We start from the raw sequence: 23,239 nt of genomic DNA on the forward strand, positions 1-23,239 counted from the left end.
ATCAAAGGTTAAAACAGCCTATAAGTGTGCATGTGTCTTAAGAGACACCATTAACCCATACCTACTGCGGAGAATGAAATCAGATGTCAAGATGAGCCTGTCTTTGCCAGATAAAAATGAACAGGTCTGTGAATCTGGGAGGTGATCAAGCATTTCTCAAGCATGAGTGTGTCTGTGTAACTGACTAGGCCTACTGTTGGTCCTGGGACTGTGGGCAGGCTGGTCTGCTGATGTCTGTACCCATTTGTGGCATCAAAATCCCATGGCTGGATTTTTCCTCTAGTCCACAGGCTTTGGTTTCCTTCTGTTAACACATTGGCCTGACCCTACAACTACTCTAAAGTATTTCCATGTTCCTTAGGTCCACAGTTTATTCCCTCCACACACTGTATAAGCTCTGGGACACAGCAGTGACAAGCAGTCCTGGGACATAGACTTCATAGGTGCAAAATAAGTAAGGTAATGGGGTCATTCCAGTCATTAAATCGAGGAGTAAGACATGCTGAAGGAGAGGGCTTTCTCTAATGGATGGTCAGAGGAGACCTTTGATCCGCTAATTGTGCTGAAGGCTAAGGGAGGTCAAAGAATGAGTTGTTAGGGATTTGGCAGAAGAACATTACAGGTTATGGTTGGGGCAGTGTGATGGTACTTGTGGGCAGCAGGGGTGCCAGGGAAGCTGAAGCTGGGAGTAAGGAAAAAATTATAGCTAAGGGGGTAGTCACATGGCCATCTAGAGGCCAGAGCTTGGTTCTACTGGTCATAAGAAAGGCCAGTTTTACTCTTTGTGAATATATTCATGAGCATATGCTATGAAAGGGGTTGATGTCATCTGCGTTGGTATTAAAAGGATGATACTGAATCCACCCTGGTATTCTGTAATCTTATGTATGTATGTATGTATATATGTATTTATTTATTTATTCTAAGACGGGATTTCTTTGTGTAGCCTTGGGTGTCCTGGACTCACTTTGTGGAGCAGGTTGTCCTCAAACTCACAGAGATCTGTTTGCCTCTGCCTCCCTGAGTGCTGAGATTACAGGTTTGTCCACCACTCCCGGTTGTATTTTGTAATCTTAATCGATAATTGCATCTTATTCTCAGGGCCTTCAAGTAAAACACATTGTAGATTTTGTATGTTGGAGGATCTGTCACCAGGGCCACCTTTATCCCTGCCTCTTTTCTAACCCTGTATCTCATTTTACCTTTGTGTCCCCACAAAGCCCTTAGACACTAAGACGGATCTGCTGTGATAGTGGCTTCCAGAGGACAAGTAGTTTACTTTAGAATATGTTGAAGTACTGGGTAACATCCACTTGCTTAAGACATTGAGAGACGTGAGAAGGTTCGGCTGGCTATAGCTAAGATAGTGAGCTGGTAAGGTTACAGTTCTGAGCAGAGATTGGTTTGTCCAAAGAAAATGTGGAGACCAAGAAGTAAACAGCTGAAGTAGCATCAGAGGAAAGGACAGAAGAAGAGCCCAGGCAGACAGGCTGAAGGGGGCTACGAGGCGGTGGGGCTGGAGCTGGCAGAGTGAGGGACAAGTAGCTGAACTGGGAAGAGCCTGGTGTACTTGGCAGGTCTGTAGTCAGTTCTGATGCTTTGGGGCATTTTCAGTGTCATCGGTGACTTGTACCAGGTGCTGGCTTGGGAAGCAGCTGGCCAGTGAGTGCTGTCCTTCGTGTCCCTGGGAGGTTCCCCCTTTTTCTTGTGGAGAGTCTAATAGGCAGGCGACTGTCCTGAGGAAGACAGATGGGTGCTGAGAGCCAGTGCAGAGGTTGAAGGCTTGTTTCAGGTTCTGCACTGGACTGGTCTTGTTCACCTACATGAAGGAGATGCAAAAGTAGGGCTATTTTAGGGATGGGAACCAAACCCCTATGGATACACATCCCTGAAGCTTCGAGTTCAGCTTTTGTGGTTTATTTGTCTGAATGTTGGTGACTAGAAGTTGAAACAAAGATGGCTGGCAGTTGAGTGGCTCAGGAACCCCCAGGGTGTTAGCACAGCTATTTGGGGCTTTGAGTGGTGCTAGGCAGTGCCTCTTGAGGTAGACAGTGGAAGGCTGCTGCAGGATTGGGGTCCTGCTGGGCACTGACTCTAAAGGCAGTGAAGAAAGTCAAACCTTGAGGTGGAGCTTAGACTTAGAGAAGGGACTGAGAGGCAGGACGTGGGCAATGTGATGGCATGTGACCCCCAGAGGACTGGGAGGGTAGGAGTTGCTTTATCGCCTGGTAAACTTGTAAACCCTGAGTATGGAAGAATTTCGGGGGAGGTAAAACAGAGTGTAGGTGAGAGGCTGGAGAGAGTCTCTCATCACTTACTGAGCTGAAATGAAGCATGACTCTGTACCTGGGTCCTGAAACTGCCTATGAGAAGGAAGGCAGACTGGAGGGATGGCCGGTTGATGGGCTGGCGTCAGGGGGTGGATGGATATGGAAAAGGGAGAACTCTGTTTAACTGAGAGATGTGTTGTTAAAAATTGTGTATGTTGCACTTTCTTTTTTAAAAAGGGCATCTTATTGATAACTTAATGTATTTCTAAAGCTATTTCCTTCCTTTTCCCTACAGGTCTTATTTTGCCGTCTAACTGATGAACAGTATAAGATCTACCAGAATTTCATTGACTCCAAAGAAGTTTATGGGATTCTCAATGGAGAGAATCAGGTCAGATAAAAAACCGACTCTAGAGAAATAAGTTTTTATCTGGGAGGGTGGGACAGGAAAGCAAACTGGTATTGAGAATGTGCCAGGGTTTTTGTGTCACGCCACCTTGGCTCACTTACCTACCATCTGTGGAGTGGCTGCTGAGTCACAGCCGCAGATGGAGATAGGTGTGTTGGGAAGCTGGACCCAACACACAACACAACATGGGGCTGTGACCATAAATCCCACCTAAGGCTTTTACCAGGCAGGGGGTGGTGTCCAGTACATTGCAGAGTTTTCTCAGAAATTATGACCAAAATTATATTGTCAGGACATGGTTATGAAGACTTGTAAGTTTTATCAGCCTCTCAGTGAGTCTCATGCCCAATAAACGTTGGCAGACCACTGCCATCTTAGAAACCAGACAAAATTCTAGATCAGATTTCTCAGGTTCTAACTTTTACTGTCCCCGGTGTATGAAAGGAATGTATTCTTCTGTTCTGGGAAAGCACTTCCTAATATTGTCCAGAATTTGGAAATTACTAGACAGTGTCTACTCAGAAAATCCCATATGTAAATCACAAATATGAGGGTTTGGCTGTCTAGAATACCTTCCTGCTGGGCAGTGTCCCCAAGCACTTGGCATGAGACTGTGATGCTGGGGCCACACAGTGGGTATGGAGCATCATGGACCAGTTGAGGCGTGAGTGCCAGAAGTGGGAACATGCTGCTGCCAGTGGGTCAGATGTTTTCTGTGACCTTTGTGTAAGACATTTTCTGAGAACTTTAACTCAATATGCAGCCCATCCAGAGGTGAGAGAGCTCATTACGGAAGAGGACAAGCTACTCATCTCCACTGGACTATAGGCTGGACTGAGTCCAGCACTGTGGCTAGTGGAAAAAGAACACTGAGGAATGGGGCCAGCAGTATGTGGCTTACAGGACCTGGAATCCCATGCAGAATGTAGAAGAAAGCCCAGACCACTGGGTTATGTGGCCGTACTAAAGAGAACATGTTTTCACATAATTCTCTAGTTAGCACATAGCATGAGTATGGCTGTTCACTGAGTGAGTATGGTAGGTTTATGATAGGCTAAAGCTGCAGATTCTCGTATACCCTATGCATGATTTCACTGACTTGACATGTAACTTTTCTAGGGCCATTAGACAAGCTCTTCTTGCTCTTTATCCAGGGAGCGCTGTTTCTGTGCATTGCTTTCAAAACAAGCCTTAGCAGTCTACTGGATTTGGGTATTGTGCCTTCTCCATCTCAGGTGCATACTTGCATGCCCTTTAATGCATGCTGAGCCATGCAACCATGGCCCTCACTCTGCCCCGTTATAGGTACATCTGAGTGTGTTCAGGAGTCTGCTCTGGCCTGCTCCCAGGCTCTGAGGAGGACAGAGATGAACTCACATTCTGTGCTGGTTGCCGGGCTTTGCAGTGACCACCTGTTATCTTGCGCTAAGGTGCCTATACTTTCAGATTTAGTCATTTTGTCCTATTAATGACTTCTCAGCACTTTCTTTTCTTTTGTTCATTTTGTTTCAAAATTTTAAGTGTGTGGGCTTTCTGTCTGCCTATATATCGGTGTACTTATTTGTGCTTGGTAACTGTGGAGACAGAGAGGGTGTCAGATCACCTGGAACTTGAGATATAAGGTGTGAGCGGCCATTGGGTGATACAGATTGAAGCTGTGAACTTTGGAAAAACAGTGTACTTACCTGCCAAGCCAGCTCTCCAGCTCTCATGTTCTAAAGATTTATTTATTTTATGCATACGAGTATTTTACCTACATACAGTAGGCTGACCAAATACTACATGAATGCCTGGTACCTGTGGAGATCAGAAGAGGGCATCAGATCTCTTGGGACTGGAGTTACGAATGGGTATGGACCACCATTTGTACTGGGAACTGAACTGAGTCCTCCGTAAGAGCAACAAGAGTTCTTAACTGCTGGGCTGTCTCTCAAGCCCAAGCAGTTTCTTTCTTATTCTTCCAAATGAGTGGTTCCAAAACATTCTTCCAAATGACTGGCTCATCATCGATCAGCCTCCAGGTTGGGTGGTCTAGGTTGCTTTATCTAGTAGATAGGAAAGGCAAGGCTTACGTTTTCTAGTACCATGTTTAAAAGAAAAACAAGTAAAATGAAGATTATGTCTTTTGTTTCATTTGCAGCCTCAAAATATTTTAATATGTAAATGAAGTTTTGAAAATGATTGAGAGGCAGAGAGATAGGCATTCTCTGTGAGTTTGAGGCTATCCGAGTCTACATAGAGAGGTCCAGGCCGGCTGGACTGCATAATAGGACCTGTCTCAGGAAAAAAAAAAAAAAAAAGTATATTTTCTTTCTTTCATGATACATCTTTAGACTTGGGTAGGAAACTTACTTTCTCATCTCAGTTCAGACTCCCCGCACTTGTGCTCCGCAGTTGCATGTGGCTAGTGCTGCATTGCGTAGGGAAAGAGAGGAGGGAGGTGACCTGCAGATGACACTGGAGAGTGTTGGCCAGGCTCCTGGCCTGCTCGGGTCCTCTCTTGTTAGTACAGCTGTCGTTCACTTATATATACCATACTCTCTGAAGATTGGCTTCATTTATGATTCTTTTTTTTTTTTTTACTTAGACTTTCAAACCAGTCTGAATGCTTTAGAAAACCTGAATGTTTTTGTTTTGTTTTTGTTATTGTTTTTTGAGGCAAGGCTTTTCTGTGTAGTCCTGGCCATCCTGGAACTTGATCTGTAGACTAGGCCGCCTTGAACTCAGAGGTCTGCCTGCCTCTGCCTGAATCGTTCTTAATCTTGTGTGAGTGCCCTGAGGCAGGGTTGGGGCCGGGGACTTTTAGGGGAACAAACCCAGCCTCTAACGCTTTTCTATCGCATGGTTCGCCTGCACATCTCTTCCATTCGTGTGTTCTCCATACATTTATGCCTTCTGGTATAGTAGCAGTAATTGGGACTTCAGCCTCTGCTTCACACACTAAACCACAGGGGTTTAAGGGTACTTATATATATAGGATTGGGACACATTTAGTCAGGCAGGGATTGGCAGGCCTTTTCTGGCCTGTGTTTTTAAGGTAAGTTAGGTTTTGGGTTTTTTGATGTTTTTGTTGTTGTTTTGTCTTTTTGTTTTTGTTTTTTCTGTTTGCCAGATTTATAGTGCTGTGAACTAAATATCCTTTTCTCTAGTGAGGGAAATTAAATTATCAGCTGTTGACTGTGACCTCTGTGGACATGTTCAGGGGAATGAAATGAATGAAAGTTTATTTTTTTCCAGCTTGTATTAGTCAGTTTTTTACCATTATGACAAAATACTTGAGAAAATCAACTTAAAGGAACAAAAGTTTGGGGGCTCATGGTTTTCAGCCTGTGGTCACTTGTCTGTTTTTTCTGGCCATTGGTGGGGCTGAATGTCATTTCAGGGTAATGTGTGAGGGTAAAGCTGCTCACCTCATGGTAGCTGTAAAGTAGGGCTCTGAGAAAGGTTGCTAAGGGCAAGAAATGTCTTTAAGGTGTACCTCAGTAGGCCCTTCCTTCAGCTGGGTCCCACCTCTTACTAGGCGATTAGATTACGAACCTACCAATGGGTCAACCTGTTAGTGAAGTCAGAGCCTTCATGGGCCAATCATTTCCCAAAAGCTCCTTATCTAGACACTGCCACACTGGGAACCAAGCCTTCAATACATGTCTGACCTGTGGCGGGACATTCAAGATCCAGACTGTTGCTCGTAATGTTGACATAGACAAGAAATCAACAAGCTGGTAAAAATGATTGTGATCCCTGTGACATGTCCCTCCCTTCCTTTGTTTACATAGGGTAAGCTGAACTCATATGTGTTGTTGTTTTAATCACAGATTTTCTCTGGACTTGTAGCTCTGAGGAAGATCTGCAACCACCCAGATCTCTTTTCTGGCGGTCCCAAGAATCTCAGTGGTCTTCCAGAAGATGCTCTAGAAGAAGATCAGTTTGGTTACTGGAAACGCTCAGGGAAGATGATTGTTGTTGAGTCTTTGCTGAAAATATGGCATAAGCAGGGTCAGCGGGTGCTGCTCTTTTCCCAGTCAAGGCAGGTGAGTGCTCTAGCTGCGTCCAGCAAACAAGGCAGCTCTCAGCACTTGTGACCACAGTACAAAAGGTAGGCTACCACCTCAAGAGAGGTCTGCCGTGTTGCTGAGTGAGGGGGCAGCCGTGCACAGGACTGTGTGGGCCTTTGGCTCCTTAAACAAACCTCACAGCAGGATCCTGGCATCCTAGTGAGGCTGGGATAAGGAATTAGCAGAAATTGTTTTGTGGTATGACATGTGTGGAAACACACTTGCTGGGAACCTACTTGCATTGCAGACTGTTTCCTCACCCCCCAACAGATGCTGCACATCCTGGAAGTGTTCCTGAGAGCCCGCAAGTATTCCTACCTCAAAATGGATGGGACCACTACCATCGCGTCCAGACAGCCGCTCATTACAAGATACAATGAGGTAACAAGGGAGGTGACAGAGAAGGCCAGAGGGCTGCAGTTAATAAAGAAAAAAAGTGCACATGTCTGCTCTCATAGCCCTGTGAAAGGTCTTTGTGTCTGCTGGCAGGTGGAGGGGAGGCATTACGCTTTGGGGTGTTTTGTTTTGCTTGTTTTTCTTTGAGACAGGATCTTACTGTGTAACCTGGCTGGTGTGGAACTTGCTATGTGGACAAGGTGTGCCTCAAACTCACAGAGATCTACCTGCCTCTGCCTCCCAGGCATTAGAATTAAAGGTGTGCGCCAGTATCCATGGTGGCATTTTGCCTTTGACTGTGCACGTTAGGGCTTGGGAAGCAGGCATGTAAGATTTAGAAATGAAATGCTGACGTTTGAGGAGAAGCTAAGAAGCTGGTGAAGCATGGCCAGTGAGAGTGTCTGTGCATGTGTCTGCACTTTGCACGATCATTAAAAGTTATCAGTGTCATTAATAATAAAGCAGGCGCTCTGACGTGAGAATGTGTTGGTAACCAGCAGAGCCCACGGAAGAACTTGTGTTGAGGAATGCAGAGCTGCAGCAGCTTTCAGCTGTGCCCTCTCTGTTGTGCTGCTTCTTGTAGGACACATCCATCTTTGTCTTTCTCCTGACCACACGGGTGGGCGGCATAGGCGTGAACCTGACTGGGGCCAACAGAGTCATCATCTACGACCCTGACTGGAACCCAAGCACCGACACACAGGTCTGTCCTTTCCACCAAGGGAAGGTGTCTGCAGACAGGTGGCTTCTTAATGGCAGTTGGCATCAGTAGCCTTAATGTTACACCTGCCTTCAAGTACTGTGTGCATTTGGTCACATCCCATTCTCTCACACGAAAGAACACGGTCAGTCATACAGACTGGAGAGTCCTCAGCTGGTTATTCACAGTGTCCATTGCAAGCCATGTGTGAAAAGTGCTCACCAAGAGTCAGAAACGTTTTCAGTCACATGACTGCTCCTCTGCCTGCATAGGCCTCGAGTGTACGTTTCTTCTTTGATGGAATTCTGACTGGGATAGAAGGCAGTGACTAGTTACTGCTTTCTCTGACTTGGCCCTGGTTAAAATCTCTCTCTGCCACAGGCCCGGGAACGAGCATGGAGGATAGGTCAGAAGAAGCAGGTCACTGTCTACAGGCTTCTGACAGCTGGCACCATTGAGGAAAAGATCTACCACCGGTCAGTACAGACGACTGCCAAGCCTTGATTGCCTAACCTAGAATTTTCAGGAAGAAGGGTTTTTATTGTTTCCAAGTGTTGGTTTAAAGATCCTTTCGGGGCTGGAGAGATGGCTCAGAGGTTAAGAGCACTGGCGGCTGTTCTTCCAGAGGTCATGAGTTCAATTCACAGCAACCACATGGTGTCTCACAACCACCTAGAATGAGATCTGTATCCACAGTAAATAAATAAATCTTAAAAAAAAAAAAAAAAAAAAAAAGATCTTTTCATCTTAGAAGGATAATTGCTATAACTTAAGGGATATCACTGACTGTTTTGTTTCCATCTTTTCCTTTGCTGTTAAAACATATTTTGATCCATTATTTTTTTGTTTTTATTTGTTTGTTTGTTTGCTTTTGAATATGATCTCATTGTGTAGCCCTTGACTGGCCTACAGCTTGTACACCTGGCTGGCCTCAGACTCAGAGATCCACCTGCCTTTGCCTCCCAGTGCTGGGATTAAAGGCATATGCCACCACAGACAACTTTACTGTTTTTTAAAATATCAAAACCTGATAATTATTGTACCTTAATCTAAACCAGGGACTCCTTATTGTATAAAACTTTGTGAGGGAAACATTCTAACTATAAGCTGCTGCAGAAAAACTGAGAAATGACAGACGTGAAGCTAGTTCACTCAGTGGCCTTTGGAGAGGGTAACAGCATGAGCCCCCTCCTCTGACTCTCTCGTAAGTAGGCAGCTTGAGGCAGTGGTAACTACAGGGAGAGTCCAGACATTGCCAGCTTTTCCTCTGCCCCTTAGACCCACTCTTGTCCCATATCCCGATGCCTGCAGACTGTTCCAGAAACATTTTGTGTTCTTAGGGAGTGTTTAGGGCTGGAGACGAGGTGAGTCTTGTGAGAAGAAAGCTTTAACCTGAAGCACGAGTGGATAGGAGAGGAAGGGGTTGCTTTGTGGTAACACCCATGTGAGAAACATCATATGACCTTAAACACAGAGAGTGAACCAGCAAGTGGGGGCTATGCAAAGCTACCACAAGAGGTCACTGAGCAGGGCAGAGCAGGCTTTGGCCCATGAGTCAGGGAGGCTGACTGGCTACTTATGGCCTGTAGAGGTTGGGGCACATAAATGTGAAAGGGTGAGGTTTGACATGTGATAGGTTTTAGAGGTCAAACAAAACTCATTGGGCATAAATAAGGTATCATTTCTAATTTTAAAATTCATAAAACTTGTGAAACCACCTGATAATAACATTAGGTATGTCTTGAGTTGTGATTTTCCAGGCCTGAAAGTCTGGAAACTTTTTGCTTATGAGCTGCTGTTAGCATAGCTTTCACATTGAAAAAAAATTAATCGTTATTTGTATGTGTGGGTATTCTGTGTGCATATGCCTGCGAGCCATGTGCAGGCAGTTGCAGTGCCTATGGAGGCCAGAAGAGGGTGTTAACATTTCCTGGGACTAGTTACAGGTGGTTGTGAGCTGCCCTGTGGGTGCCGGGAATTAAACCTAGGTCTTCTGGAAGAGCAGCCACTGCTCTTAATCACTGAGCCATCTCTCCAGCCCCATCTCTCATGTTTTATAACTGGAATTTTGAGGTACAGCTAAACATTGTTTCATGCCAGTATAATTTTACTTTTTAGACAAATCTTCAAGCAATTTTTGACCAACAGAGTGCTAAAAGACCCAAAACAGAGGCGCTTTTTCAAATCCAATGACCTTTATGAGCTGTTCACTCTGAGTAGCCCCGAGCCCTCCCAGAGCACTGAGACAAGCGCTGTTTTTGCAGGTATTACATTAAGTCATTCAGCTTAAACAGCTGCGTAAGACTTCTGCAGTGTAGCATTGGCTGTGTTCTCCCTGTTGCAGGAACTGGCTCCAATATTCAGACACCCAAATGCCATTTACAAAAAAAGACTCCACCATCCCTAGGAACAGATCCCAAGAAATTCCCTGTTTCTGACACATCTGCAAATGGCGCCACCCTGACTGAAGAAAAATGTAAGGCAGTGGGGGCTGCAGGAAGTGAAACTTCTGGAGAAAGTGGCCCTTTGAAAGGCGACCATCATACGAGTGGGAACAGAACCAGTAGGACTGTGCTTGGAGAAGAGACGGATGCAGGGTCCAGGCTGGAGGAGCGCTCCCTGATGAGTGCAGATGGGAAGTGTTCAGACTCTCCAGCCGTCGAGCACACTTCCGGGCCATCTGGTGAGGCGACCACTGGTGGGGAGCAGGGCTCTCCCTGTAAAGGAGGGTGCTGCCAGGCTCAGACAGAGCCCGTCTGCGTGAGTCAGCAGACAGAAGGGCGTTTCTTTAAGCACAAATCAAAAAGGAAACATGATGTAGCAGAGGGAGAGACTTCACAGACACCTCTGCAGCCCCAGCAAAAGGCCAAGACCTCCAAGCACTGCAGAGACGCCAAGTTTGAGGGAACTCGAGTCCCGCACCTGGTGAAGAAGAGGAGGTACCGCCAGCAAAACACTGAGCAGGAGAGCGAGGCCAAGGAACGGAGCAGTGATGATTATGTTTTGGAAAAGCTTTTCAAAAAATCAGGTATTGATTTTGATAAATCTCTCACCTAGGTGCTAGGAATGGCGAATGTGAGAGCCATTCCTACCATGGTGATCTTTCCCTATGGAGCTGACGTTTTGAAGATTTCCCTTTCTGAAGACCAGAAATAATTTGAAACTTTAGGAAACAATAATACTTAACATATGACCATTTAGAGTAGGTCAGATACCACAAATAGTCATGTACTGCTTGAATATTAATAGGCAGTTTCCTTACATGCTGTATTTATATGCTTTTCTAACTATAGTAGTTAGAGAAACAGATCATGGGAGAGAGGCAGGACCGGGTAGAGGCAGGCAGAAAGAGAAGCTGATGGCCAAGATGAAAGAGAAAGCAGTAGTGCTGGGGAACTTGGAAGTCAGCATGCCCTGCCCGGCTTTGGTAGCTCCCGAGTGTCATCTTTGCCATTTGCTGCATTATGTTTACAGTGTAATGACCGTAGATACCAAAGATTCCTGAGTCAGGGTACTCTGAGAAGGTTTATGAGTCAGGTTTATGTGTTACTTCAGAAAAGTCTTTCAAAGAAATTAGCATGAAGAGCATGTGAACTTTGCGGTAGCCTTTATCACTATTAGCATTTTTCAGCATATACTTTATCATTCATATACATATGTAAACATGCCTACAAATATACATGCATGCATGTATGTGCACAAATAAATCTGCACACATTCTTTTATCTCTCTACATCTCTGCATAAGGACCATAATTCCGGTAAGGATGGAACAACATTTACTCTCCTAAGGTGCAACAGATGAAATATGACAGTGTATGAAGCATTGGTGCCAAGAGGGCACCAAACGGTAGTCAGCTCTAAGATGGGAGACAGATGAACTCAGCTTGCTGCTTGCTGCCTTGAAAAGCGTGAGTCCAGATGGAGCCCTGGACAGACAGCATCCAGGGAGACCTAGGTGCTGGAGTTTATGCAAGAGAGTGCGCTAGGTGAGAGCCCTACAGAGAAGGATTACTGCTCAGCTGCAGAGGGGCTCCTGTGGAGCCTAGCTGGATGCTGAGCAGCACAACAAGGAAACCTTTTGAAGTTGCAGAAAGGACCACTCAAAAGGATTTAAGGAGACATTCCTATGCACACCCATAGCAGGGGCCGATGCCTGTGCCTGCCAGGCCGCCTGGTGTATTACAGAAGAAAGTATAGGATTGCCTCAGTTAGCGTCACCTCAACTCCTACAGGACTGTATGGAGAGTGAACACAAGACAAGATAAAATTTATGATGTTTTGCATCAAATATAAATATTATTGGGCATTGAAATAAGCTGGAAAATGTGATTCACAACGAGGGAATAAACTGGAACTGACACATAGGTGGTGGAATTAGCACATACATTAAATAATTATAACTATATTCAAAAAGAGGCACACACACATTCAAAGTGAACTTATATGAAAATGTAATACAGAGCAGGAAAAGCTATGCAAGGAAGAACACAGTAAATTCACAGAAGCGAAAAGACTGGGATATCAACAGCCTATTATAATGCTAATTTAGACCCTGACTAAAAAGAGAGAGGAGGAGACTATAGCAGTCTGAAGAAATAACTGGTAAAGAATATTCCAACTTAGATGAAAGCTATATATCCACACAGTCAAGAAACTTAATAATACTCAATCCAGGAAATGAAAGAAAACATACCAAAGCATAATGATGAACTGGCCAAAGCAGGTGGCAACGAGAAACGGTGGAATGGGAAGTGCCGTAAGTGGGGAAGGGTTTAGAAGAAACAAAGGTAGTGAAGCTTGAAAAGAAAGATGATATTAAGTCACCACAGTAGAGTGAGGGACAGAATCACATCATCTTCTTACATGGTAGGGTGTAAAGGAGGGGGTTGTCCCACGTGCCCATGGACCACAAAGAGGGCTTTGCAAGTCATGATATCATTGCCTTGACTGGTAGTAGCTCCATGGTGTGTCCATGTCAGAACTTGTCATGTTGTACATTTTAAGTAGTTGTGCCTCATGGCACATCATGAACTTTAATAAGCCCCATGAAGCAAAATAGAGAAAGCTAATGCTGCTCAGTCTTACTCGCATCAACATCGTAGAGCCCTTCCCATGCACGCCCTTCCCAAGACTCCCTTCTTCCAGAGTACGAGAATTCTCGACCATCATTCTCAGCATGATGACTTATTTGTATTCATACTATGCATGGTATTAGAATGTCTAACCTGTACAACCACAACAAAACGCCATACTAAGGTAAGTTTAATATTTATTTATATAGCTTTTTGTCTCCAATCTGAAGTTTTTAATCAAAAATTTTTTTTCTCGCTTTCATAGTAGAGTTAATTTATTTTTGCCTGTTTCAGTGTTTTCCTTGTGCTTCTTCATGTTGTTGTATTTTACTTTTTGAATCTGTAACATAATGAATTTACAAAAGTCAAGACTTACCAGCTATCCCATCCCTCCTTTGTTTATCCACGAACTTCTGGCTTCTCCTTCCTGTGTTTCTTTTTGTCAGAGTAGGCCCATACATAACTCCCATCTTTTCTAACCCTGTGTGTTCCACTCCTTTTAAAAGCCATTGTGTACCCTGATAGCCCCGCCCTCCATATTAGTTCATAGAGATCCTTCTCCCTCTCTGTAGCTGTTACATGGACGCACCATAGTTTCTTCATGTTGAGCACTTAGACTGCTAAGCTTTTTTCAGTCAAGTTGTTGTGATGAATAATCTTGTGTCAATGTATTGTCCTGCTTTTAGACATATAGCTTCTTAAAAATTCTTAGAAATTAGGTCACTATATCAGAAGATAGACACAGGACGTTTTTAGTTTTTGAACTAATGCTACCTCACCATACCCCAAAAAAGATATTTATATTAGCGTTTGTCCTCAGTGGTCTGTCTTAGTCATGCTAGGACTGTGCATTTCATCTTTTTTTTTTCCTTCTTTTCTTTTTTGCTAGCATAAATATGAGAAGCCAGGTGCTATGGCATCTGTTATTAATAGCAGCCCTTGGTAGGCAAAGACTACTAGACTCTGTGAGTTCCGGGCCATCCAGAGCTGCATAGAACTGTGTCAGAAAGAGATAGGTAGCCAGGCAGACGGACAAAATCTGTGTCTGAGGAGCGGAGGCATCAAGTACAGCTCCAGTCTTGCAGCCACAGCAGCCTGAGAGATTCCCTTAATCTTTAGGGTTCTCGACACAGGGTACCCTGAGATTGGTGGCTTCAGTGCACAACAGTTTGAGTACCAGTCAGTATAAAGGAAAGAGTTGGGATTTAATAAAGATATATTAATCTAGGTTTAAGCAGGTGGGTTATGAGAAAGGGATTTACTCAGAAGAAAGCAAAGCCCTGGGACGCACGGATGTGGGCTTCAAGTAGTTGAAGTCATCTGTCTCATCTTAAATAATAGTTCTGTGTAGGATTTGGACAGGGTTTGAATTTACTATCTTCAGAGAGCTATCAAGAAACCTGAATGAAACCACCCACGTGGCTCCTGAGGGCAGCTATCAGGATTACAGTTGCTAGACAGGAAGGTTAGGATGTCTTTGCTTTAAACAAAGGTAACAATTCTGTTTGAGAGTCTCAGGGATCTCTAGGAAGAGGAGGGAGACCCCACCCAACAGGTCTTACACATCAGGTCTCAAGCAGGGGGAAGGGGTTATTTGTCGTACTTGCTGTTCTTTCTGTCCTGACTCTCTCTGTCTTCTCAGTTTAGTTTAACTTGCATATGTTTTCTTAGTGAGACTGAATTAATGCATCCATCCTTATTTTTGTTGTTGTTCTTATTTGAATTGTTTTATGTTCGTTGTTACTGTATATGGAGTTTCCCCACCATTGCATTCATTAACTGCTGCTTATTTGGAAGGGTGTAGGAGTTTTATTTTATTCTTTCCTGGATGGTTTTACTGCTTTGTTTTCATCACTGAGTCTCTAGAGTAAAAACTTCAAAAGAGAGAGGGAGTGGAATTGTATTGATCAGTGGCAGAATATTTGCCTAGTATACATGAAGCCCTGGGTCCCAGTTCTAGCCCAAAAAAGAAATAAAGGGAAGTTAGGAAGGAAGGGAGAGAGGGAGGAAAATGAAGTAAAAAAAAGAAGAAAAATTTTGAATCTGGGGTAAGGCAAATGTTTTATGAAGGAAATTCCCAGTTTGGGGAAAGGCTTTACAGGTATGGCTGATGAAGAGACACTGTAGAAAACACCTATGGTGGTAAAAGAGCATCATGAAGCTTACTAGATAATTGATTTCTTAACATTGTCCAGCCTTGAGTTCCCAGGGCTCTTCCCTGAGTCATCTGTGATCCTTTTTTGCTGTTGATTTCTGTTTTCAATGTTGTTCCTAGTATTTTCTCGCTAATGTTCATAATGATCACTTACTGGTTTATCATTTTCTTTATTGTCAGTAACTTTGTTTTTTCTATATACAGTACTTGTCTGTTTTCCTAGAAAAATACTTATTTTGTATGGTTTTCATGTTGGCACACAAGTATACAAAATAGTCCTACAATGAATTTTAAGATTTCTTCACTTTGAGTTGTCAGTTTTGCTACTTTTTTCTAGTAATCCAGGATTCGTATTTATTAACAGTGATTCATAGTTGATTTATTCTCTACTTCATTATTTTGTTCTATAATTTTCTTCCAGTACTTTTTGTTTTAATTATATTTTACTGAGATTTTTGGGACATAGTCATTCCCTTGTATTTATGTCTAGCTATAAATTTATTTCATTTTTATCCTTACTTTATTAACTTTAATCTTACTGTTTGTTGGTAGAGTATAACTGTGTATCCCATGCTGGCCCTGATCCTTCTGCTGTCGCTGCTCAGGTGCTGGGACTGTAGGCATGAACCAGCTTGTGTGGCTATTTCATTTTCACTGATGCAGATGCTCAGGGAAATGAACTTTCCACTGATTATTCTAGTAAGTATATTCTGGTGGTTCTGATAAGTAGCAGTCTTGTGCGTGTTGATTTGTTTAAATTTTATATTTCTGCTTTATGTTTTCCCTCTGAAGAGTTTATTAACATTTTAATTTTCTCACAGTATGGATAGGAAGAGATTAATGTTAAAATATGATTAAAGCATTTTGCTTCAGGTATTTTTAAACGAGGATAATTCATAACCGTCCCTTGTGGCATAGTGGCAAGTATGAACAGAAAGCATTTGTGAAGTCCTTGAGTCAAAACTACCACCAAGAAAACAGCAGCTATGAGTGTTGTGGATTTTTTTTCTTCTATGACACTAGTATTACAGTGTGTAGGCTACATTGTCACTGTCGTTCTTTCCTTACTCTGGCTAGTGGGAGTGCACAGTGTCGTGAAGCATGATGCCATCATAGATGGGACCAGTCCGGATCATGTGCTGGTGGAGGCAGAAGCCAGCCGAGTGGCTCAGGATGCCTTGAAAGCGCTGAGGCTCTCTCGTCAGCAATGCCGGGGGGCAGCATCTGGCATTCCCACCTGGACCGGACACAGGGGTGTTTCTGGTGCACCCGCAGGAATAAAGTAAGAGACCACTCTAAAGCGACCCCAATGGTTGAGACTAGTTACACAGCCAAGGCAGAGGCTTGTTCTCTGGGACAAGATGTTCCTTTAGGGAGCCATCGTATGGGTCAGGCATGATGACTTGGGAAAGTACTGTTGTCTCTCTTCCCTTTCATTTCCTGCTTTTTAGAGATTACTTCTCGGGAAGAAATGCTCAGTTTGCTTGTGAGATGATGTTTAAAACACTGAAAAATACAAATAATGACTAAATGTTAGGCAGCCAATTTATAGCCATTAGTATATTAGTATGCACTTATTATCCGGGGCGCTTTCTCACGTCCAGTGTTGAGTGAGGACTCTGAGTGGAGCTCACTCTGAGAGGAAGAGCAGGGTGTAACAGCCAAAGCAGGTAGAGCAGGACTGTGGAGCAGGAGCGGTCTCCCCAGGACAAGTGTAGTTGTTGAGAATACTCTGGCCTCTGTTTCGCCGCATCTGACATCCTGTCTACCTGATTCTCTTCCTTACCTAGGAACAGGTTTGGTCAGAAAAGGAACTCCAACCTCACTGTGCAGCGCCCTTCGTCGTTAACAGAAAAGAGTCAGGTAACACGGTAGCCTGGCTGCCTCTCACGTTTGTTTGCTTGGATGGTCAGGAGGATGTCATTTAGACGTGAAGATGAAAATGGTTGTAACTGACACAGTGACGCCTGATGCTTGTAGGCTCCGAGTTGCCAAAATCTCTAGCAGATTTTCTGTTCAGTGCTTAGAAAGTTAATATGCACAGCCACCTACCTGGAGGAGATGTGCCAGCTGTAGAGAGACCACTGTCTAACCCAGATGGCCAGAGAGCCTTCCAGAATGTTGAGCGAGGCACCTATGCTTTGTCACACTGTAGCAGTGGTGACGCGGGGCCGACACCACGGTCTTTCTGTTAAGGATGTGCTAATGCTCGAACTGGACAACTCCCAGGTTTAGACTCCACTTTTAGATCCATGTGAACTCCTTACAGGACAGAGACCCTCTCCACGCTCCTGATTCTGTGCTCTTAGCAGCAGAGTTTGAGGCACTTCCCAGGTTAGAGCTGTTCTAACGCACATGAGACGCAGGGTGGGGAAGGAGGAAGGCTGGAATGGGGAGAAGGTCGCACGGTGTGGGTCAGCTCAGTGTGCACGCAGGAGAAAGAGCAGGACAAGCCCATGCCTGCAGGGCAGGTTCTCTCTCAGCTCCCGTGCTCTCACACTCTGGCATCCAGGAGATGGCTTCAGTTCTCTTCCTTCCTGCTTGCTTCTTTCGGAAATGCCCTTTACGAATGTCCACATCTCCTTTACCTTGACATTAGACAGAGTGTCAGTCTTTCTCCCACATCTCACCTCATGGTATTTGGATTATTCTGTGGGTCCTCACAGCCTCGGAGGAAATAGCGGAATGATCTAGAAGTTCAGTCTGTTAATGCGTGCTCTTCTTTCTCTAGAATGAGAAAAAGGAGGGGAAAGCTCAGGCCCCTGAGCACTTCAGTGGCAAAGAAGATGGAGCGTCTTTGTCTGGAGCCCCCAGTTCCTCCTCACTCTTGGCCAGAATGCGAGCAAGAAACCACCTGATTCTGCCAGAGCGCTTGGAGAGTGACAGCGGGCACCTTGCTGAGGCTGCTGCCCTGCCCTCCTCCAGCACAGAACACGACGACCTTCTGGTAGACATGAGGAACTTCATTGCTTTCCAGGCCCAGGTGGATGGCCAGGCCAGCACTCAGGAGATCCTACAGGAGTTTGAATCCAAGCTGTCCGTGGCACAGTCCTGTGTCTTCCGAGAACTATTGAGAAATCTGTGCAATTTCCACAGAACTCCTGGTGGTGAAGGGATTTGGAAACTGAAGCCAGAATACTGCTAAATAGCAGCACTTCCTAGACTTTTTCAAATGGAAATCTTGGCTCACCAGTCCTGTGATTAGTGATCGTGTGTGTGTGTGTGTGTGTGTGTGTGTGTGTGTGTGTGTGTGTGCGCGCGCGCGCACCTAAGGTACCTAAGGTCATGGCTCCATTTAGTGTCTACTGTGTCGTCTACCTCAAGACTAAAACTTGAAGAAGAAAATACTTGGAGGTTTTAGTTTTGTTTCGTCTTGTTTGTTTTCTTTTGGTGGCACTGTGGATTATACTATAAAACTAGGGACCTAACATTTATTTAATGAAGCAAATATATTTCTTTTTTTTTTTTTTTTTTTCTTTTTTGGGTTTTTTTTTTTTTTTTGAGACAGGGTTTCTGTGTGTCACTTTATAGACCAGGCTGGGCTCGAACTCACAGAGATCCTCCTTTTTCTGCCTCTCCCCAAGTGTAAAGGTGTGCACTATAACGCCCAGCTTGCAAATATATTTCTTAACTCAAAAGATGCTGTCAGGGAGCATATTCTATTAAGAATAGATACGGTTCTTCTCACTGGTGCTGGGAACAAGCCTTTTGTTTATCCCGCCCACCCCATCCCATAAAGTCACTTCATCAGTACCTGATAACCTCAGTGTCTTAATGCAGAGCCTGTAAATGTTTCTGGCCTCATGCAGAAAGACTTACTAGCCGTCAAATCATTAATTATCTGTCAATAACTATCTATAGTACTTTCAAATCAGTGGGTTTGGGTGTTGTTTATTTTAAATGGTGCTGGAGGATAGACTCTGGTGCCTTGCTCATGCTAAGCCTGCGCTGTACCACCAAGTTCATACATGTGCGCCGAGAAGGAAGAGTGTTTACTGCCCCGTGTCATCATTATCTAGAGACTATAAAAGAGGTTTGTTTAACTAGGGCAATACATTCTAAAGTTTAGTACTTGGCTCAGAAGGAAGTCGCAACACCTGTCTCCTTCTGGGAGGTTCTTTGCTTATTCTTCTAGCCTGTAAGGAAATGCTGCTGTCCTCTCGGGCTGCTGTGCTGAGCTGACGTGTGCATCGGTGCTTTATGCCTGCAGTGTCTGAGGTCTGAGTTGTGTAGGGCTAGAGCCGCTGTAGACATCTCTCAGGTGTCGAAGGTTGCCCACCGTGCCGTAAGGTGAGGGGTCCATGTCCCACCTCTGCCGCTGACCTGCCCAGCCTGGGGGGGTTGAGTCTCAGGTCTGGAAACATGATCATCCAGCAACCGGGAGAAACCTAGGGACCAGTGCTCCAAGTTAGAAGAATATATAGGACCTCTATATGCTGAACTGCAGTCTGACTTTTTGAACATTAAATGCTCTGTGCGGTGTAAATAGATTTAATGTGTTAAACATGTTATATAATTACAATTAAAAGATTTTTAAAATACCAGCGTTTTACTAGATTGTCCCTGTTAAAAGCTTTCAAGCACTCTCTGCCTTTCCACCCCAACCCGGTTGTGCTGCTGTTCCAGATCCTGTGCGGTTGCCCAGGCATTTACATGGCCGCCGGTGTGGGCTGCTCCTTCCAGTCTTGAGTTTTACCTGGACTCATGACTGCTCAGCTGATAATTGCTTCTCAGCCTCCCTAGCAGGTAATTGTGGCCACATGACAGTTCTAGGCAGTAAGATGAAAATTTTCCAGTTTGGAGCTCAGACAAAGAGCCGTGCACTGCCCTGAGAGCCCCTTCTTTTGCTGGCTAGGATGTCTGTGAGAGCCTCACGGGTCTCCTGGTGTTTCAAGAGGGTGTGTGTGCAGGTCAGGTACGGCTGTCTTTTTGACCTGTTACCTAAGAGTGGAATCAATGAATTTTTGTTTAACATTGTAGTAGAGACTGTTTTAATACATATTGATTTGATGCATGTCATAATACAATAAAATTTTCCTGTTACATCTAGCTTTGACATTGTATAAGTCTTTTACTCCTATGATATAGCTCCACTTTCAATGAACCTCTGAACTCTAACCCTATCACAGGCTCAGTTTTCCCAAGCTTGCCCACAGCGGGTAGTTTCCATCTTGGTAGATTATTTTGAAGTCAATCTTGTGAATGAAAATAACCTATTTTAACTTGAATTTCCCTGATTGACACCATCCATGTTTATTGATTACTTGCAAATCTTTGCTGTACCTTGCCTGTTTGTGTCATATTCACCTAGTTTTCTAAACAGAAATGCAAGACAGTTATGGAAGAGGCAAAAAGGAAAAACCATTATGGAGTAGTCCATCCCCCATTTGTTCCAAATGCCAGTTTTCAACTCATAACACCGCATGTGCCGCACAGCTGGCGTCAGACCCCCTGTCTGTTTCTTTTCTTCACACTCTGCGCACTGACATTTGGGTTTGCACTGTTTTGCCACCTGTAGGAAAGTATTCTTTTAAATCTCTTCTGTGTCTTATTTTTGTGCATTTTCTGTTCCAAGAAAATGATAGAATTCGCTTATTAAGTTCCACTAAAGTCATGGTGCTCTTTTGGCTGGGATTGCATTGGTTTGTCCATTAATTGGAGGATAATGGACTTCATAATTAGTATAATTTTCCCATTAGTATTATGATAGGCCTCATTTTATTTAAGTCCTTTATATGTTTGGTTAACATTTCTCATAAGGGTCTTCACATTTTATATTAGCTTTGTTCTTGCTCTTTTAAAGAATTTTAGGTTAAAAAATCTTCTTTCACATAAAAATCTGGACAATTGGAACATTCCTGTATTAATTTTGTGTTGCTTATCAGCAGGAAGCATTTACATTTAAGGCTTCTATATTTAGTTTTTTCATTTTGCCTTCTTATTAATAAGCCACTCCTTAGCCTAATGCAATCTCATAAATGCTCTTGTTAGTTACCGATGTGGTTTGAACGTTAAAGGGTCCCACCTGTAAACTCATGTCTTTAAACACATGGTTCTTAGCTGGTGACATTCTTTGGAACATTGTGGAAAAACTGGACATAACGTCCTGCTGGAGGAAGTGGTCTCTGGGGGTGGGTCTTGAGGTTCATAGTCCAGCCCCGCTACCTGTTCCCTCTCCATTTCCTTCTGACTGCACGTGCAATATACCACTGCTGTCAGCCTCCTCATGGCTGTCATGGACTTTGTCAGGCAAACATTTTGCCTTTAGGTTCTTTTGTCTGGGCATTTTTGTCAGCAATAAGGAAAACGACTAAACACAATTATATAGAGATAGTTATTTTCTTAACATTTGAAAAACATAGATCATCCCCTTCCTCCTGATTTTTACATTTACAAAGACAACACAACGCCATCATGTCCATATAGTTAATGGGAATGTTTCTGGGCTTTATATTTTGTTAACTTGGTCCATTCATCTTTACCAATAAGCCATTTTTAATCATGTAGGTTTCTAATTGGTTGTCGGAAATTATAGAACAACTCTTGGATCTTCTTTGTTCTGTATATATTAGATTATCTTGCCACATTTCGATTTTGTGATTACTAAGAACGTGCAGATTTGTTGAAGATTATTTATGATGCTGGGTTCTGTGTGTCTCTGAATAAGTCCCTATTACTTATCTTTACTACCTGTTTATAAGGAAATAATTGCAGTGTATCTCCAATTTTGTAATAGAATCATGTACAACTTAAGACTTTGTCCCATCCCTGGTTTTGTTCACATAGTAAAGGACACCTGAAAACTCACTTGTTCTCACTTACTAAGGCTTGTCTCTTGGTCCTCTCTGTACATTGGCTTTGCTAACTGATATTAACACATCTGGCAACTTTGCTGAACTTACACTTTGATGATCTGTAAGTTGCTCTGTAACACTCAGACCAGCTTGTGTTTTGCCTGTTGTGATCTGTCCACTCCATAATAAGCTGGCGTCTGGTTAGCTGTCTCTTTTTCCTGCCATTGAAGAGAAGCTTTAACACTTACAGTTGCTGCCGCTTTCTAATAGATGGTTAAATTGGGTTAGGGGAATAATCTTCCCAGTTTTAAATCCAGTGCTGGATTTCATTAAATGTTTCTCCAGCTTGTATTGACAGTTTTCTTCTTTAATACCCTCTCCTCTTCCAACATAAAAACTTCTCTTAAGTTTTTACCAGTTTGGGTAGATGTTCAGACACACTGGCCAAACAATCAACTGTGACACGAAACTGGAAGAGTAACTCCCTCTGGAGCAAAACCATGTGATGTCTTTGGAAACTGCCCTTAGAACATATAGAAAATACATACCATGCAAGCAGTGCTACCAGTTCTGGTGATGACAGTGAATCTGACATGAACCATGGCCCAGGATGTCTCTACCCTTCCTCAGTGTTCCGACAGTCAGCAGGGTCTGTCTGCACACAGCCTGTTCCACATGAAAACCAATGCCCAAGACTATTCTGTGATCAAAGGTGAAGTGGGAGGTTTTCTCAGCTCCAGGCCTGGAAGGGTTACAGATGGACATGAGAAGTGAGGGAGAGAGGGATCTCATAAAGGGGAATAATGAGAAATAAGTTGAGATCCTCCAAGATCTTCACTGCTACTCTTCACTCCTGGTCAGGTGTTTCCAGTCATGGCAGCTGGGGGGTGTCTTTAGCCTTAAAGTGGGAAGAGATGAGGCAAGTTTAGGTCAAGGAAACTCTTATCACAGTCTTGGGTAAAACAGTTCTCAGTGATTGACACACCTACATGCCGAGCTGGGAAGGGGACAGACCCAGGATGAAGACAGATACTGGTGATCTGTCAGAAATGCCAGTGCAGGGAGAAAGACAAGTGTTTTCAAAAGCAACAGCAACTTTCCAGTCCACGCAAGGTGACTTAGGCCAAATCGTGACCCAGCCAGCAGAGGTGATGCCCACTGCAAAGCTAGCTGGAGACTAACAGTGTGTTGTAAACCAGCGTGACACCTCCACTCCAAAATTAGTGATGTTTGAGACAGCTAAGAGTTGGTGATGCAGGAGAGAGTTTGTTTAGTTTTTCCCTTGATAATATAGTCCACGTGGGTAGAACGAGAAAACAGCCTTCCCCAGTAGCTCCAGTCAGAGGTAAGTTCTCTCACTGGGAGGGGCGGGCTGCCCACATCTCT

The 23,239-nt window shown here is 43.9% G+C and overlaps 1 protein-coding gene across 5 annotated transcripts in view; it reads left to right on the forward strand.

Annotated features, from left to right (window-relative positions):
* The window catches only part of Ercc6 (ERCC excision repair 6, chromatin remodeling factor), a 74,924-nt gene extending 54,816 nt beyond the window's left edge, over positions 1 to 20,108 (forward strand). For 4 of the 5 annotated variants that reach the window (XM_055612270.1, XM_055612269.1, XM_055612268.1 and 1 more), the window contains 11 exons: positions 8 to 124; positions 2,566 to 2,661; positions 6,495 to 6,710; positions 7,005 to 7,115; positions 7,714 to 7,833; positions 8,212 to 8,306; positions 9,949 to 10,094; positions 10,175 to 10,858; positions 16,137 to 16,341; positions 16,850 to 16,922; positions 17,791 to 20,108. In XM_055612270.1, coding sequence (XP_055468245.1) covers positions 8 to 124; positions 2,566 to 2,661; positions 6,495 to 6,710; positions 7,005 to 7,115; positions 7,714 to 7,833; positions 8,212 to 8,306; positions 9,949 to 10,094; positions 10,175 to 10,858; positions 16,137 to 16,341; positions 16,850 to 16,922; positions 17,791 to 18,204 — 2,277 coding nt within the window. In that variant the 3' untranslated portion in view covers positions 18,205 to 20,108. Of the gene's footprint in view, positions 1 to 7; positions 125 to 2,565; positions 2,662 to 6,494; positions 6,711 to 7,004; positions 7,116 to 7,713; positions 7,834 to 8,211; positions 8,307 to 9,948; positions 10,095 to 10,174; positions 13,089 to 16,136; positions 16,342 to 16,849; positions 16,923 to 17,790 lie in introns of those variants that run through there. The other variant, XR_008720715.1, reaches the window with a different exon arrangement.
* Positions 20,109 to 23,239: the final 3,131 nt, after the last annotated feature.

The sequence above is a fragment of the Psammomys obesus genome, unplaced genomic scaffold (assembly GCF_907164565.1).
Source record: "Psammomys obesus unplaced genomic scaffold, mPsaObe1.curated_primary_1811, whole genome shotgun sequence".
In the NCBI taxonomy this organism is placed as follows: domain Eukaryota; kingdom Metazoa; phylum Chordata; class Mammalia; order Rodentia; family Muridae; genus Psammomys; species Psammomys obesus.